Raw genomic sequence first — 18,953 nt, 5'->3', positions numbered from 1 at the left:
GGGTGCGGAAAGGTCAGGGAATGACCACCGCATATTCCCGGAGCAATAGGGCCTTAGTTGCTAATGCTCCTAAAAACCTAATAATAATAATAATAATCCTTTTGACGGAAGACCACAGGAGGCATTGAATGGAGCGTGTCGGTAATGGTGGGAGGTGTTTTACCAAGATCATTAATACATGAGCTGGAAGAAAAATGGGATGCTAGCAGGTCAGCTTCATCCTTGAAGGATAAAGGTCCCTTTATCCCAGGTCAGAATTTATTCTTGGCTGAAGTGACAACAGAACCATCTGGTTTGGACAGAGGTGGGAGCAGAGATGGGCAAAAGTTGCAGCCAATAGCTTTGGCAAGAGACCAGAATGCTCGGCTACCATTAGGGCAAGAAGCAAGATTTCTACTCTTAGCCTGTTCAAACTCTAGTTTGGACTGATTAATAACTGCTTTACAATTGTTGCGAGCTTTGGTGTAGGCAGAAAATGAAACTGAAGAATTAGAAACAAGCCAATTACGATATGCAACATTCTTCTCTTGAACAGCCTTAGCACATTTATTGGAAAACCAAGGTTTAGATAAAGGACGAGATTTTAAAGTGGAGTGTGGGATAAAGGATTCCATTCCTGCAAGAATAATTTCACTGACATGATCTGAGCAAACATTGGCATCAGAACTTTTGAAACAGTAATCCGACCAAGGAAAAGAAGTCTCGCAGGTCATCCCATTTTGCATTCTTGTAATGCCAAACAACACGAGGTTGGGAATAGCCATGAGATAAAGGTTCCATTGGAGAAGAAACAATCACCAAGTTGTGATCTGAAGTGCCTAAAGGACCTCTCACTTCGACCGTGTACTTAGAAGGGTTGTTTGTGAGAAAAAGATCAAACGTATTGGCTGTATGATTAGGATTGTCCGGTATTCTTGTAGGTAAATGAACAATCTGTTCTAGGTCATTAGTAATTGCAAAAGCCTCAGCATCTCGACCTGCTGGGTCGGTGTGACTAGAAAACGGAAGCCAGATTGAGTTGTGAACATTAAAATCACCAAGGAAAATTACCTCACTGTTAGGAAAGTTGTACTGGAGAAAGTCAAGTTGCAAAGAGAGGCAGTCAAAGAGCTCCAAGTGATTAGTGGAGTTGGGAGAATGGTAGAGACAACAGATGAATTTGACACAATGAGGTAGAGAGATTTTAAGCCAGAGAAGATCAAAGAGAGGAGATTCCAAATTGCCAAGTCTCTGACAGGGAATATCAGAACGGACATATGCACAAGTACCACCTTTGAGGTGAAAGGAATCATACAGCGAATAATTTGGGCATCTGAGATGAGCAGTAGTTGAATCAACCGATAACTGAGATTCTGTCAGAAAAAGTACATGGGGTTTGGCAGACTGCAAGTGGAAATGGACATTGTTGAGATTAGAATTGAGACCACGTATATTTGTGAAATGAATTAGGAAGTGCTTGGGAGGTTTAGATCTTTTCGCAGATAAGCTTGCTCTATTAGTTTGACAATTCATGGTGTATTCAATAGTAAGAAAAAGTGGGTGGGACATGCTGTATGAAGTAATGAAAATTTTGGATATGGCATACACGTGGTAAGAATATACCCAGATCCCTGACATAACGTGGCCTCGACAATGCTCCCCGCATACACACTACTCGGACTCCTTCCAGTCACTATCTGGCAGAGTAGAGGTAGCAAGATTATACATTAGCTGATCCGGAACCTATCCTGAACCTATTGGTAACTCTCTAGGAAGCCTCCTAGAGAGTTACCTAAAGAGTAACTCTTCCTAGAGAGTTACCTAAAGAGTAACTCTTCCTAGAGAGTTACCTAAAGAGTAACTCTCTAGGAAGCCTCCTAGAGAGTTACCAATAGGTAAGGTCTGGTGTACTGACTAGCGGCCGGCCTGCGAACACCGTTTTAGAGCTGTACCCTCAAAATGTAAGGAATATTGGATCTCGCCACGACGTTCATCACAACCTCAAAAGTCATCAATCATACTGCATGATGGAAGAGATAGGGAAGAGTTGACCGGAACTTAGCTCTAGGGACTAAACATGGGTTCCACTACTTCAAGCCTCCAATAAGCAAAGTGGTGGTATTTTACCGGTTGATGAGAGTCATCTACCACCTAGTACTGCCTGGTAACATAGAGGGGTGGCATTCGTCCACGTGGTGTGGGCGCCACACCTCGACCCCTGCTTACGTTGGTTCACACCTGGGTGGTCACCCACCATGTACTTGTGCATGGAGGTTATACCCAGGATTACTAACAGTCCCACCATCATGAAGGTGCAAGCAGAGGATCTGGCTGTCACAGACCGTCCAGACTTCGCCGAAATTAGGTCCACTTGACTTGAGTGTCACCAGAACATCAGTTCCATCAGCGTTTTAGACTCCCAGGTACAAGTACAGCTTGTCTGGAATATCTGAGAGAATGTCTGTGACAACCTCAAGGACCATTTTGTAATACAGACATATACAGGCACCTCTTATTTAAAACCAAAAATAACAAGTAGATTAGCATTAGGTAGTTGTACCTTTTTTCTGAATGTCTGACAAAAAATCCTGGTTAGCCACTGCTACTTTTTGATTTTACAAATATTTATGCAAAGTTCATTCAACACCAGTTTTAATAATGCGGATATCAATAGAAATATTTTCTAGAAATTTCATTAGAAGAAAAAATATACATCCAGAAAATGAGCAGTACCTATATTGTTCTCTAAAAACAATTACAACAAAACAAACTTTTCTTTTATTAAATGTGGATTGCAGTGTTATCAGTTTTACACCAGTTTTTTCCGTATCCAATGTGGCTTCCAATTGATGAATTTCCTTGATTTTGTGTTAGTAAATGCAATACACATTGAAAAAGGAAGTACGAACTTTTTGTTTCTCACAAACAATTCATTACAATTCTTTTGGTTATATTTCTTATGCCAAGAAACAATTGCATGCATTTTTTTTTTTGCATCAGACCCGTGAGTGATAGAGCCTTCTGTATCATTCACTGCTCAGTGTAACTTAATCACTTTAGCCAGTGCCAAAGCACACACACACGCAGTAAATTCAAACAAATTCAGTGATGCGTTCTATAATCAAGGTCAACACTCGATTGTTTTTCTTGGGAATAATTATAAAACACATATTTGAACATATGTTTGCGCGATAATAGATTTTTCTGAATTTTAAAGTTGGGACATCAAAGAAAAGACTTCTGTTTATGTATTGAAAGTGAGTTTCAATTTTATGGATGGAATAGAAATAATTAGTTAATTTCACTATGGTAATATTTGCTCAAGCGGACTAACAATGCTAGAAATGGGATGGGACTGAAGCAGAGTGTTTGTTGGACATAATATTCCTGTAAAATTGATAGTCGAGATAATCCCTACACAGGCTGCCATGAAAGGAAGGGGCTGGGGGAAAGGAAGCACAAAGGATGCCGAAATAAGTGCACCCTGGCTGGATTTTCCATCTCCATATATAAACTTATCACCCAAATGGCACAACAACATTCCAGGGGTGCCCCATAATTTGAGTTTAAGTTACTTAAACTTATTATTTTTTAATTTATATGTTTATTTCATTATAAAATGGTGTACAGTATCTTTTTAATTTTGTGGTGATCTATAATTGATGTTTACTTAGTACTTCTATATAAAGAATAAAATTATATACTGTATATATATAATTTGCATTATGAAATTTAATTTTTATAATTATATTATTGTAATAAATATCATATAACATATATATTTTTTAATATTATATATATATATACAGAGAGAGAGAATTGGATCAAACAGAAAGAGAATTGAGTAGGGGTGCCGCAAAATAAAATAAATTACTTAGGGGTACCATTATTAAAAAAAGGTTGAAAACCACTCGTTTAACTACTGGAATGCAAAATTCTTGAAAATTTAACAACCAACTCGAGAGAGCCAGCTCCAGCATGCCACTGTCTACATCCTTCCTAAAGTGAGACCTCCAAACCTGGAGGTCTCACTGTATAGAACACTCAAGTATGCAGCCTCATTAGCATTACTTTTGCATACGAAGCAGGAAAGCAAGCTTATGCAGCATCAGCAAAAAAAAAACTTCCATTTCACCCATCCATTCACTCCAAATGCCTGTCTAGCTCAGCCTTAAATTTATTTAAGTTTTCAACTTCCACAACAAGAGATGGAAGACTGTTCCAGCAATCAACTACCCGCTGGCTAAAGGCAAATTTCCGCACATCTATTCTACAACTGTATTACCTCAATTCCAAGCTATGTCCCCTCAGGTTCTTAAACTGAGCGAGAGGAAGAATCCTATCAGCATTGAGCTTGCTCAACCCATTCAAGGCCTTATACACCTCGATCAGATCACCTCGCATGTGCCTAGTCACCAGGTCTCCAATTAGCAGAACTTAAGCCTTTCTTAGTAAGAGCAACCCTTGTCTACTGTCATTAACCACACTGCCAACGTTTGCACCATCTACAAACTTAAGATATACCTTCATATCATTAATAAATGATGTGAAGGTATATCTTAAGTTTGTACCATTAGCTTTGTACTATTAGCTTGATATACCTTCACATCATTAATAAATATTGTAAACATTGATGGGCCCAGCACTGAACCCTGGAGGACTCCACTAATAACATTAGTCCATGAAGAGCAGTGTCCAATAAAAACCACTCACTTTCACCTCCCACTCAGCCATCAATTTTTCCAGAGCAGTTGGCAAACCATAAGATGGAAGCTTGTTTAGAAGACCTTAATGCCAAACATGATCGAAAGCCTTTGAGGTGCCAAGAGGCTTTTGATTTCAAAGGCTTTCGATTTCAACTGCTTGTGTTTCCCCGAACATTTTCATTGAATTTGTCCGTAAATGGGTAACATAAGCCAGAATATCAACAGTGGATCGACACTGACAGAATCTATACTGGAGATTGTTGATCAGACGAAAGGTTTCTAGATAGTTTAAGAGTTGGCAGCTAATTGATTTCTCTTACTTTAGAAAGAGTAGAAGTAATTGCAATGGGACAATAATTGGATGGGAGGGACTTTTCACCCTTTATAGGAACTGGCTGGATATGAGCAAATTTCCAAGCAGAAGGAAAAACATCTTTGGAATAAGAAAGTGAAAAAAGGCAGAAAAGAACAGGAGTAAGTTCAGGAGCACAGGTTTTTCAGAACAAGTGGAGAAATACAATCAGGACCTGGAGCTTTTTTAGCATCGAGATTCATCAAAATCCGTCTGACATCCTTTTGACGGAAGACCACAGGATGCATTGAATTTTGGCAATGGTGACAGGTGTTTTACCAAGATCATTAATACATGAATTGAATGAAAAATGGGATGCTAGCAGGTTAGCTTTATCCTTGGCTGAAGTGACAGCAGAACCATCTGGTTTTGACAGAGGTGGGTTTTGTTGTTTGTTTGATTTTTAGGAGCATTAGCAACTAAGGCCGTATTGCTTCGAGGATAAGTGGTGGTCATTCCCTGACATTTCTGCATCCTCCGTATTTGGTGGTCACAGGTTCTAACCCTGTTCTAATCAAGAGGAAGAATCCCATCAATGCTGACGGGATTATTCCTCTTGCTCAGAATGATCGCCTGAGAGGGCATAAATTCAAATTGAGGAAAGACAGTTGCAGGATAGATGTGCAGAAGTTTGCCTTTAGCCAGCAGGTGGTTGATTGCTGGAACAACTTTCCATCGGTCATTGTAGAAGTTGATAGCTTAAATAGATTGAATGCAGAACTTTACAAACTTTTGGAGCGAGTGGATGGGTGAAATAAGGGGGGGGATTGGCTGATGCTATATAAGCTTGGTTTCTTCCACCATGTGCCTTTGCTAACGCTAAAATTATTTTTTGCATTGTGTTTCTTTGTTAATGCATCATAGTATCCAATCAGATTGTTTAGACAAGAAAGCCCTTAACAATCCACACTTTGACTACAGTATAATCGTCTTCCTTCTAGATGACCCTGCAATACTTCTTTCACCAGAGACTCTTTTATTTTCGCTGGAACAGAAGTTAAGCTAACACAACTTTAATTACTCATATCACCTTTTGAAACCCCATTGTGGGGTTTCAAAAGAAGGGTTGATATGAGTATTGTTTGGCATTACAAGAATGCAAAATGGGATGACCTGCGAGACTTCTTTTCTTCTTTTCCTTGGTCGGATTACTGTTTCAAAACTTCTGATGTCAACGTATGCTCAGATCGTGTCAGTGAAATCATTCTTGCAGGAATGGAATCCTTTATCCCACACTCCACTTTAAAATCTCATCCTTTATCTAAACCTTGGTTTTCCAATAAATGTGCTAAGGCTGTCCAAGAGAAGAATGTTGCATATCGTAATTGGCTTGTTTCTAATTCTTCAGTTTCATTTTCTGCCTACACCAAAGCTCGCAACAGTTGTAAAGCAGTTATTAACCAGTCCAAACTAGAGTTCGAACAGGCTAAGAGTAGAAAACTTGCTTCTTGCCCTAATGGTAGCCGAGCATTCTGGTCTCTTGCCAAAGCTATTGGCCGCAACTTTTGCCCATCTTTGCTCCCATCTCTGTCCAAACCAGATGGTTCTGTTGCCACTTCAGCTAAGGATAAAGCTGACCTGCTAGCATCCCATTTTTCTTCCAGCTCATGTATTAATGATCTTGGTAAAACACCTCCCACCATTCCCAACACGCTCCATTCAATGCCTCCTGTGGTCTTCCGTCAAAAGGATATCAGAAGGATTTTGATGAATCTTGATGCTAAGAAAGCTCCAGGTCCTGATGGTATTTCTCCACTTGTTCTCAAAACCTGTGCTCCTGAACTTACTCCTATTCTTTGCTGTCTTTTTTCACTTTCTTATTCCAAAGGTGTTTTTCCTTCTGCTTGGAAATTTGCTCATATCCAGCCAGTTCCTAAAAAGGGTGACAAATCCCTCCCATCCAATTATCGTCCCATTGCAATTACTTCTACTCTTTCTAAAGTAATGGAGAAATCAATTAACCGCCAACTCTTAAACTACCTAGAAACCTTCCGTCAGATCAACGACCGCCAGTATGGATTCCGTCAGTGTCGATCCACTGGTGATATTCTGGCTTATGTTACCCATTTATGGACTAATTCAATGGAAAGGTTCGGTGAAACACAAGTATGTCAAGTTGCTCTTGACATCTCAAAGGCTTTTGATCATGTTTGGCATAAAGGTCTTCTAACCATAAGATGGAAGCTTCTAAACAAGCTTCCATCTTATGGTTTGTCAACTGTTTTCAGTAATTGGTTATCCAGTTTTCTCTCTGATCGCTCACTGAGGGTGATGGTAGATGGCTCCCTGTCTTCTAACTTCTCCACTAATGCCGGTGTCCCCCAAGGTTCAGTTCTTTCCCCCACTCTTTTCCTCTTGTATATTAATGACCTTCTTCCATTGACTGGAAATCCTATCCATAGTTTTGCGATGATAGCACATTGCATTCCACTTTCCATTTTGAGAAATCTTGTCCTGCTCAATCAGCTTCAACTTCTCGAAAATCTGCTACCAATTCCTTAAATGCTGATCTTCAGGTAATTCTCCAGTGGGGCAAAGACAACGTAGTTGATTTCAACCCTTCTAAAACTCAGTCTTGTCTTATATCTCGCAAAAAGGATTCTTCTGCTCCTATGCTTATCTTTAGTGACACTCCGATTTCTAGGCAAAATGATATATCTCTTTTGGGGATTACCCTGACTTCTAATCGCTCTTGACACAAGCACATTACAAATATTGCTTCTTCTGCATCTAAAAAACTTGGTTTTCTCTTTCGCTCTCGGTGTTACTTTTCTTCCAAACAGCTGCTCACTCTGTATAAATTGCAAAACCGCCCTGCCATGGAATACTGTTCCCACATCTGGGGTGGTGCCCCCAAAACCTCTCTCAGGCTTCTTGATTCCATTCAGAAGAGGGCAGTTAGGTTAATTAATGATTCATCTCTAACAGAGTCTCTCCACTCGCTTTCTCATAGACGTACTGTTTCTGCTGCATGCCTCTTCTACAGATACTTCCATGGGCACTGTTCTTCTGAATTGGCTTCTATAATTCCCGCTCTCTCTTTCAAAACAGTCCGAACACGTGCCGCCACCAGCCAACATCCATTTACTGTCCAACTTCAAACCCACAGAACGAACTTTTCATTTTCCTCATTTATTCATTCAACTGCCGTTTTCTGGAACTATCTTCCTTCATATGTATTTCCTGAAAATTACAACCTACAGAAGTTCAAGTCCAATGTCAACAAATATCTTCTTTCGTCTTCTCAACCTCCAACCCAAGCATGGTACTAAGTACTATAGGTTCTAATACCTCTCGTGTTTGGGGTTCACATGAAAAAAAAAAAAAACCTTGCTATTTCATTTTTTAAGGTGCATTATTAATATTAAGTGCCAGACAGCTTTTTTCAAGAAATCCGACACTCTTTCAAGAGATGTCCAACATTGCAGAGTCAGCTACTGATGCCGTACTCAAGCAAGTTGCTTTCAATTTAACATTTTAAAAAAAAATTTTTTTTTTTATTAGCAAAGGACACCAAAATGGAACATAGCTTGGAATCACTTTGATTACTAATATATACGAGTTTTTGCAAAAAATATGGGAAACTCTGTATTACCAATTGCTGTATAACAGTATTTCACTAACTATAACATGTCAAATCGAGTAAAAAGACACATTCACTGCCACTGTAAATATGGAGAATTGAGAGTATATAATCTAATCAATATAATATTGGTGTAAATACACCATAGAAAACTCTTAAACGAAAAAACTACATCTGTATTGTAAAACCAACGTAAGCAGGGGTCGAGATGTGGCAAACACACCACATGGAGGAATGCCAGGTGGTAGATGACTCTCATCAAACAGTGCAATACCACCGCGTTGCTTATTGGAGGCTTGAAATGGTGGAACCCATGTTTAGTCTCCAGAGCTAAGTTCTTCCGATCAACCCTTCCCCATCTCTCCAATCATGCAGTATGACTGATGACTTTTGAGGTTATGATAAACATCATGGAGAGATCCAATTTCCCTTACATTTCGAGGGTACAACTCTAAAATGGTGTTCGCAGGCGGCTACTAGTTAGTACACTGGACCTATTGGTAACTCTTTAGGAGGCTTCCGGATCAACTAGTGCAATCTTGCTACCTCTACTCTGTCAGATAGTGACTGGAGGGAGTCCGAGTAGTGTGTATGTGGGTGGCATTGTCAAGGCCATGTTATGTCAAGGATCTGGGTATATTGCCAGGGGCAAAGGTTGATGAAGTTGTAGAGCAGATATCATCTTTTAAGGGCACAAAAGGTGATATAGTTGTACACTTTGGCACTAATGATATTAAGAGTAGAAGACTGGCACAATTACTTAACAAGTACAGGTCACTGTTGAAAAAAAGCCGTGAAGTAGGGTTGAATTTGACAGTATATCTGCATTTCTGCCAAGACACAATATGAGGGAATACATGATGAGAGCCTTGTCGATCAATTCGGCCCTGGAAAGATTGTGCAAGGCTCAAGGGGTAGAATTTTTTCAGCTTGGTCTGTACTTGTTAACAGGAGAGACTGCTTCTACAGGGATGGGATACACTTAAATAGAAAGGATGCAAGAATATTTGCTGATGCTATCGAGGCAGTGCTGATGGGTCGGAAAACTGCTAGCTTGGGAGGATACAAGGACTAATAGATTAACAGTAGACATTGGCAGAGGTGAAAGTGATTCTTGCACTGCTTCTATTATAATGAGCAGAATAATGAGCAGAAGCCTGGAAAACAAGATACAGAATATTTTAGAGACTGCTGGGACTCACTGCGGTACAAGTAAACGCATGGTTTGTGTTAGGGTAGCTAAGAATAGAAACAGGTGCATGTATACTTGCGTGTACATCAATTCTAGGAGTTTAGTAAATAAATTTGATGAATTGGAGGTATTGCTCAAAGCATCAAAAGCAGATATTGTTAGGATATCAGGGACATAATGTCACACAGATATAAGGAATGCAGAATTGGAATTTGGGCAGTACAATGTGTACAGAAAGGATAGACAGGATAGGAAGGCAAGAGAGGTTATGCTATTAGTTAAGAAACACATAAAATCCAAGGAAGTGAAGCCAGTCAACATCGCTGGACACTGCAGTATCGAGTCAGTTTGGTGCGACATAAGCATTGGGAGATCAAAATTGAGAGTAGGAGAGTGCTATAGGCCTAATGACTCTGATGGGTATAATAAGACACTGTACAGGAAAATAGAGTGGGCCAGTAAATCAGAGTCTTATAATGGGGAATTTTAATTTCCCAGATATTGACTGGAATTTGTGGTTTGGTCACTCATACACTAGCAAGGCTTTTGTGGATTTACTGGATGATTGTTTTCTACATCAGCATGTTTGGGAGGCAATCAGAGGGAGTAATACTCTTGATTTGATTAATAGTAGTGATTCTTCATGCATTAAGAATCTGCAGATAAAGGAACCACAAGGTGGCAGTGATCACTAAAGGGGTGACTACCATCACGGGTAAAGGGAAGGGTTTTTGCTTTCGTAAAGGCGACAACGATGGACTGAGACAGTATTTAAATTCTATACAGTGGGACCAACTGATGATGTTACCAACAGCAAATTCAAAATGGTAAGCATTCAAAAGAACTTATCTTGGAAGTTACTAGGCTTTACATACCAACTAAGAAATATTGTTCAAGGTTTAGGCTTATATGGATGTCAGATGAACTAATGAGACATATGGCAGAGAAGAAAAATGCATGGGATACATATAAATTAACATGTGAAAGAGAAGACTATGATAGATATAAGTTGATCTGTAACAAAGTTACAAAGGAGGTTAGGCAGGCAAAGGCAGATTACGAGAAATATTTGGCAAAGGATGCAAAGAGACACAGCAAGGAGTTCTTTATTTATGTAAACTCTAGAAGGAGGGGATTGAATCAGATTGGCCCACTTGATATCGATGGTTCTACTGTTGATGATCCTGCTCAGGTGGCCAACAAACTAAATGAATATTTTGCATCGACATTCACACATGAGGAGTTATTCAGGAAGGGGAATGCCAGAGGTGAAGTAAACTTTGGCAGTGAGCTATATGATTTTGTAATAACTGAGAGGAAATTGGAGGAGAAATTGTTAAGGTAAACATAAAAAAGGCACCTGGAGGTGGATTGGATCTATCCAGTTATATTAAAGGAGGCAGCAAAGGAAGTAAGCAAACACTTAGCCATAATTATGAGAGCTTCCTTGGACTCAGGGTAGATACCCATAGACTGGAGATGTGCAAATGGCAGAAGGTTATCAAATTGTAGCAAGATACTTAATGATTTTGTAATAACTGAGAGCAAAGTGGAAGAGAAATTGTTGAAGTTAAACGTAAGAAAAGCACCTGGGGTGGATGGGATCTATCCAGTTATATTAAAGGAGGCAGCAAAGCAACTAAGCAAACCCTTAGCCATAATTATGAGAGCATCCTTGGACTCACGGGAGGTTCCCATGGACTGGAGATGTGCAAATGTATCCCCAATTCACAAAGGGGGATTGAAGGGTGACACGACAGACCAGCTAGTTTAACTTCTGTTCCGGGTAAAATAATGGAGTTGCTCGTTAAAGATGCATTGCAGGATCATCTAGACAAGAATGCAGCAATAATTCAGACACAGCATGGGTTTGTTAAGGGAAAGTCTTGTCTGACAAATTTGATAGGATATTATGATGTGGTTACAAAGGAACTGGATGCAAAAAATAATTTTGATATCATATATTTGGATTTCAGGAAAGCTTTTGACACTGTTGCGCATGGAAGACTATTGTACAAATTGGAGCAGAATGGTATTAAGGGTAAGTTGCTACAATGGATAAAAAGATGGTTAAGTGGGAGAAGACAGAGGGTGGTAATCAATGGGTGCTGCTCTTCTTGGACTAATGTTATTAGTGGTGTCCCACAGGGTTCGGTGTTAGGTCCACTGTTGATTTGTATATTTATCAATAATATTGATGAAGGTATATCAGGCTTAATGTCGAAGTTTGCAGATGATACAAAGGTTGGCATGATACAAAGGTTGTTAATGACAGTAATGGCAGTGTGCTACTGCAACAGGATCTAGATAATTTGGGCAGATGGGCTAAGAAGTGGCAACTGAAGTTTAACCTTGACAAATGCAAAGTACTGCATATGGGTAGAAGTAACCCCAGAGAAACGTACCAACTGTGTGGTACTACACTTAAGGTGGTAGAAAATGAAAAAGACCTGGGAGTAATTGTGCAGGAAGATATGAAGTTTTCTGAGCAATGCAGACAAGGTGCCAGGGCAGGTCATGGGGTTTTGTCAATGATATACAGGAATTTTGCTAGCAGGGAAAAGGAGGTGATTATCCCTCTGCATAAGGCAATGGTCAGGCCACGCCTTGAGTACTGCGTACAGGTCTGGAGGCCTCATTTTAGGAAGGATGTAGATTTACTTGAGCGTGTACAGAGAAGGGCAACAAGATTGGTGAGGGGAATGAAGGGATCCTCTTACCAAGAGAGGCTTAAGTTCTGCAAATTGCAGTGGCTGGAGACTAGGCACCTGCGCGGTGATCTGATTGAGGTATATAAGGCCTTCAATGGGTTGAGCACGCTGAATTCTGATGGGATCCTTCCACTTGTTCAGATTACGAACCTAAGGGGGCATAAATTCAAATTAATAAAAGACAGATGTAGAATAGATGTGCGGAAATTTGCCTTTAGCCAGCGGGTGGTTAATTGCTGGAAAAAACTTCCATCTGTTGTTGTGGAAGTTGATAGGTTGAATAAATTTAAGGAGGAACTGGACAGGCATTTGGAGGGAATGGTGTGATTTTTTTTTTTTTTTTTTTTTTTTGGCTGATGCTGCATAAGCTCATACATTTGCTTTCTTGCATCACATGCCACTACTACTACTACTACTACTACCACAATTCACAAAGGAGGATCAAAGGCAATTATAGACCTGTGAGTTTAACTTCTGTTCCTTGAAAATTAATGGAGGCACTGGATAAATAAGCACTGTAGGATCATATGGACAAGACTTCAGTTATAGCTCGGACACAGCATGGTTTTGTTAAGGGAAAGTCTTGCCTGATCAATTTGATTGGATACTATGATGCAGTCACAAAAGAACTGGATGCTTGGAATAAATTTGATATTATATACTTGGATCTTAGAAAGGCTTTTGATACTGTTGCACATGGAAGACTGAGACACAAATTGGAGCAGTGTGGCATTGGAGGCAAATTTATGCTATAGATAAAGGGGTGGTTGAGGGGGAGAAGACAGAGAGTGGTAATCAATGGACACTGCTCATCTTGGACTAATGTTATTAGTGGAGTTCCTCAGGGTTCAGTATTCGGTCCATCTTTGTTTTCTGTATTTATAAATAATATTGATGATGGTATATCAAGCTTAATGTCCAAGTTTGCAGACGATACAAAGGTTGGCAGGGTTGTTAAGGACACTACTGACACTATGCTGCTGCAACAGGATGTGGAAAGGTTGAGAGGTGGCAAATGAAGTTTAATATTGACAAATGTAAAGTACTACATATGGGAAACAGCAACCCCAGGGCAACGTATCAACTCTGTGGTACTACACTGACAGTGGTAAAGAATGAAAAGGAACTGTGGGTAATTGTGCAGGCAGATATGAAGTTCTCTGAGCGGTGCAAACGAGCTGCAAGAGTAGCTCATGGTGTCTTGTCAATGATATACAGGAATTTTTCTAGCAGGGATAAGGAGGTGATTATTCTCTTGTATAAGACAATGGTCAGGCCACAACTTGAGTTCTGTATACAGATCTGGAGACTTCATTTCAACAAGGATGTAGAGCTGCTGGAACGAGTACAGAGAAGGGCAACAAGAGTAGTGAATGGAACAAAGGGGTGCTCTTATGAAGAAAGGCTTAAGTTTTGCAAATTCCAGTGTCTGGAGACTAGGCACTGGCGAGGTGATCTGATAGAGGCGTATAAAGCCTTGAATGGTTTGAGCATGCTCAATGCCGATGGTATTGTTCCTCTTGCACAGAATAATCACCTGAGAGGGCATAAATTCAGATTGAGGAAAGATAGATGGAGGATAGATGTGCTTGGGGGAAGAGACTTCCATGCCTTGTTGTAGAAGTTGATAGCCTAAATAAATTTAAGGCTCAGCTGGACAGGTATTTTGAACTAATGGAGGGGTGAAGTGAAAGTGTTTTTTTTTGGCTGATGCTGCACAAGTTTGCCTTCTTGCATCATATGCCTCTACTACTGCTATTCTTACCATGTATACGCCATGTCCAAAAATTTCATTATTTCATAAAGCATGTCCCCCACACTTTTTCTTACTATTAGATACTCCATGAATTGTCAAATTAATAGAATAAGCTTATCTGCGAAAAGATCTAAACATCCAAAACACTTCCTAGTTCATTTCACAAATATATGTAGTCTCAATTCTAATCTCGACGATGTCCATTTGCACTTGCAATCTGCCAAACCCTATGTACTTTTTCTGACAGAATCTCAGTTATCAGTTTATTCAACTACTGCTCATCTCAGTTGCCCAAATTATTCACTATATGATTTCAATCACCTCAAAGGTGGTGCTTGTGCATATATCCTTACCGATATTCCCTATCAGACAATTTGTAATTTTGAATCTCCTCTCTTGGTTTTCTTGGTTAACTTGGTTTTCTCTTTCGCTCTTGGCATTACTTTTCTTCAAAACAGCTATTCACAGAGTGAATAGCTGTTTTGAAGAAAATTGCAAATCAACCCTACAATGGAATATTGTTCCAACATCTGGGGCAGTGCCTCCAAAGGGCTTCTCTCAGGCTTCTAGATTCCATTCAGAAGAGGGCAGTTAGGTTAATTAATGACTCCCCTCTAACAGAGTCTCTCTACTCTCTGTCTCATAGACGTACTGTTTCTGCTGCATGCCTTTTCTACAGATACTTCCATGGGCACGGTTCTCCTGAATTGGCGTCTATAATTCCCGCTCTCTATCTTTCAAACAGTCCGAACATGTGCCGCCACCAGCCAACATCCATTTACTGTCCAACTTCAAACTCACAGAACCAACTTTTCATCTTCTCGTTTATTCATTCAATTGCCGTTTTCTGGAACAACCTTCCTTCATACGTATTTCCTGAAAATTACAGACTACAGACGTTCAAGTCTAATGTCAACAAATATCTTCTTTCATCTTCTCAACCTCCAACCCAAGCATGGTGCTAAGTACTATAGGTTCTAATACCTCTTGTGTTTGGGGTTTTCATAAAAAAAAAGGGGGGGCATCATTTTATTTGAATCTCATATTGTGCTCATCCTTCACAAGAAGTTGCCATGTACTGTACTGCCTCAAATAAGTAATGCTTCACTAAAAGAGAAGATGTTTGTTGTTGTTTGTTGTTTAGTTTTTAGGAGCATTAGGAACTAAGGCCATATTGCTCCGGGGATATGCGGTGGTCATTCCCTGACCTTTCCGCATCCTCCGTATTTGGTGGTCACGGGCTCGAACTCCGGTCTGATCAAGAAGAGTGTGGTATGCACTGCTGCTCCTGCCCACCTGGCTATGGAGGCGCCAGCTAAAAGAGAAGACTATTGTTACTTATTCTAAGTGGGCCCCACCACACAGGTGGCACTCACAGTGTTTGTTGGCCTTTCATCGGTCGGTGGGCAGGTACCCTGTTATTGCAGACATGACAATCAAGTTATGAAGATAATCCCGGTGCCTCCATAGGCAGGTGGGCAGGAGCAGCAGTGAGTAGCACATGCTTCTTGATTAGACTGGGGTTCAAGCCCATGATCACCAAATACGGAGGATGCGGAGAGGTCAGGGAATGACCACCGCATACTCCTGGAGCAATATGGCCATAGTTGCTAATGCTCCTAAAAACAACAAACAACAACAAGATATCCCACAATATGAGAGAGCCCTGAAATGGTGCCATCTGGGTGGTGGTGGTTCCCACTGAAAATAAGTAACAAAAGTCTTCTCTTTTAGTGAAGCGTTACTTATTCGAGGTAGTGCAATACCTGGCAACTCGTTGTGAAGGAGAAGCACAATATGAGATTCAAATAAAATGATGCCATTTTACACTACAAACAGAGTTTTTTTGTTTAAGAATTTTTTATGGTGTATTTACACCAATATTATATAGATTATTTATACTCTTAAACATAAGATGCCCTGTTGCATTTACTTTGACTTAAAAATATTATGTACACATTTTGGCATCTCTCATATTGTGGGATTATCTTCATAACTAGATTGTCATGTCTGCAATACCAGTGTACCTGCCCACCCACCGATGAAAGGCCCAGAAGCCCTGAAACCATGCTGTCTGGATGGTGGTGCCCACTGAGAATAAGTAACAATAGTCTTCTCTTTTAGTGAAATGTTACTTATTCGAGGTAGTGCAATACATGGCAACTCGGTGTGAAGGATGAGCATAATATGAGATACAGATAAAATGATGCCCTTTTACACTACAAATGTAGTTTTTTTGGTTAAGAATTTTCTATGGTGTATTTACACCAGTATTATATAGATTATTTATACTCTTAAACATATGATGCCTTGTTGCATTTAGTTTGACTTAAACATAATCTAATCAAAGATTTAGTTCAGTTAGTTTGACTGACATTTTCAGGAAAACAGAATTCACATCATTCCAAATTTTCTTAGTATGTGAATAATTTTCTTAAATTTTTTACAGTAAACCACATGAAAAATAACCAAAATTACAACTTACTTAGTTATAAAGTCTCTGTTCTTCTTTCCCTGTGAATCATCAGTGAACTTATAACTTTCACTACTCAGTTTGAAAGCATACACCAAAGCCTGGAAGATGCAATATGCAACAATATAATGGAAACAAAATGTATATATTGTGAGTACTTATTTATTTTTTTTTCTGTTTTTAATGGTGACCACAAACATAAAAAGTATTAGCACTCTAGACACCACAAAAAGTTTGAAATATGGTAAGATAGAAAAAAAAATTGCTGGGGAAAAAAAAAAAAAAAAAAAAAATCAAGTCAAACTAATTAATACAGGTCGACCGTCACTAATCCGGCAGCATTGGGGTCTGCAGGATACCAGATTAGTGAGTCTTCTGGATCATTGGTGGTTATTTTAGCACATACAGTTTATTCAACAGCTAACCACTTCCTCCTACCTTTAATCAGGGGCCAAAAAATATTTAGCAAATAATTTGATTAGTAATTCTAAAATAAATATTGTAATGTCAGTGTTGTCGTTTTTTTCGCTTAAAAAAACAAATATATATATATAAAAAAAAAAAAGAGACTTTTTTTATGTCGCATATATGTGGCCGACGTGGCCCAGTAGGTTACTTTATTTCTTGAGAAACCATGTCGGCCACATACGTGTGATGCTATTACGGCATACATATAAAGGACGTTTGTGATTAGTTTATTGTACGCATGGAGAGCACTGCAATAAAACTAATTGCAATAAAATAAACTCTCAAATGTCGCAATAAGTTTGTCGGTATTGTTAGAGATTTTGTGAAAACAAGTTCGTTAGCACACTACATTATCCATCATATTGTGTTGTGTTTTCCGCAAGTTTGTACAAGTGTGTTGTAAAAAAAAAAAAAAAAAAAAATCTAAAAAGGAATGGCTAAAAGAAAATGACTAAAATAAGAGGAACTGAGAGAAATTGCTGGAATTTACAATTAAGCAGCAGAGTTAAACTTCTCACAGGACACACCACTGTCGAGTTTTTTCAGAAGTTCAACTTCTGGTGAGTACTGGCTTGGCACATCTAGGGTCCTGAGCTGGACATCATCATTCTTCTCTTTCTTGGTGATTCCTCCTCCTCTTCTTCTTTTCTCTCTCTCTATCTCTCTCTCTCTCTCAGGGTAATTCAGAATTTTTTTTTTTTTTTTTTTAGATGGTGCAGCATAAGCCTCAGGCTTCTTTACACCATATGCTAATAATAATAATAATTATCTGTTATGGACAATGTACGGTGTTTGCGCTTTACACCACGAGAGGTACTTCCTTTATGCATTGGAACCATGGCTGGGGCTAAATGTGAGCAGGTTATAATAATAATAATAAATGCAGAAAAACAAGTGGGAATGGCTTGCCAGTGTTTACGAGTTCATGCCAACAGCTGATGCTGCAACCAAAACAGTAGTGGCAGGTTGGTGCGCCAACCCGGGAAATCTTAAATTATGTTTGCGGAAATTATGTCCGAATTAGCAGTGGAACCGGATTGGTGATGGTTGACCTGTATTAGTAATGGCCATATAGTACACGAAAGTCCAAGGCTTATGCAGCACCGACAAAAAAAAAAAAAAAAAAAAAAGTAAAATAAAATAAATATGTAATAAATAATAAAAGAAAAGGTAAAAGACAACCTATGCATTTCCCTCCTCCTGTAGGTAACTATCCAAGCTGACCTTTGAATTTCTCCAAACGGTCAGCTTCAATCACGCATGTAGGTAACTTATTCCAGTAATTTATTGTTGTTGTTGTTATGGGAGTTTAATGGCGCATAAGCTACTATGGCTATAATGCCCAGTAATTTATAACTTGCTGGCTAAAATAAAACTTCCTGCAATACAGTCTAAATATCTCTCCCTTCCTGTAACTTGAATTTATGGCCCCTTCTAAAATCATTTATAACTATGAAAAGTTCATCCTCATTCATTTTACTTTTGCCTCTCAGAGCCTTAAACACCTCATTCAAGTCTTATCGACAAAGCTGAACTTAAATTTCTGTAGACTGCAATTTTTTTTAGGGAAATACATGCAAAGGCATCTCTTTAAAAAAAACAAACAGAAGTAGAAAGGATAAATGAAGATGAGGAAAAGTTAGTTTTGTAACCTTGGAGTTGTAATGTTCATGGATGCTGGCTAACTTAGAACCATTTGATTGAACTGGTTTAGAAGAAGCAAGTAGATCTAT

At 39.2% G+C, this 18,953-nt stretch overlaps 1 protein-coding gene across 1 annotated transcript in view; it reads right to left on the bottom strand.

The window, feature by feature from the left end:
• The window catches only part of LOC150083030 (DNA-dependent protein kinase catalytic subunit-like), a 205,091-nt gene that overhangs the window by 62,934 nt on the left and 123,204 nt on the right, over nucleotides 1-18,953 (bottom strand). The window contains exon 7 of the mRNA XM_090378363.1: nucleotides 16,765-16,853. Coding sequence (XP_090234489.1) covers nucleotides 16,765-16,853 — 89 coding nt within the window. The remainder of the gene's footprint in view (nucleotides 1-16,764; nucleotides 16,854-18,953) is intronic.

The sequence above is a fragment of the Mastigoproctus giganteus genome, chromosome 7 (assembly GCF_048544385.1).
Source record: "Mastigoproctus giganteus isolate SK-2022 chromosome 7, ASM4854438v1, whole genome shotgun sequence".
Lineage (NCBI taxonomy): Eukaryota > Metazoa > Arthropoda > Arachnida > Uropygi > Thelyphonidae > Mastigoproctus > Mastigoproctus giganteus.
This window is presented reverse-complemented; position numbering and strand designations above follow the sequence as displayed.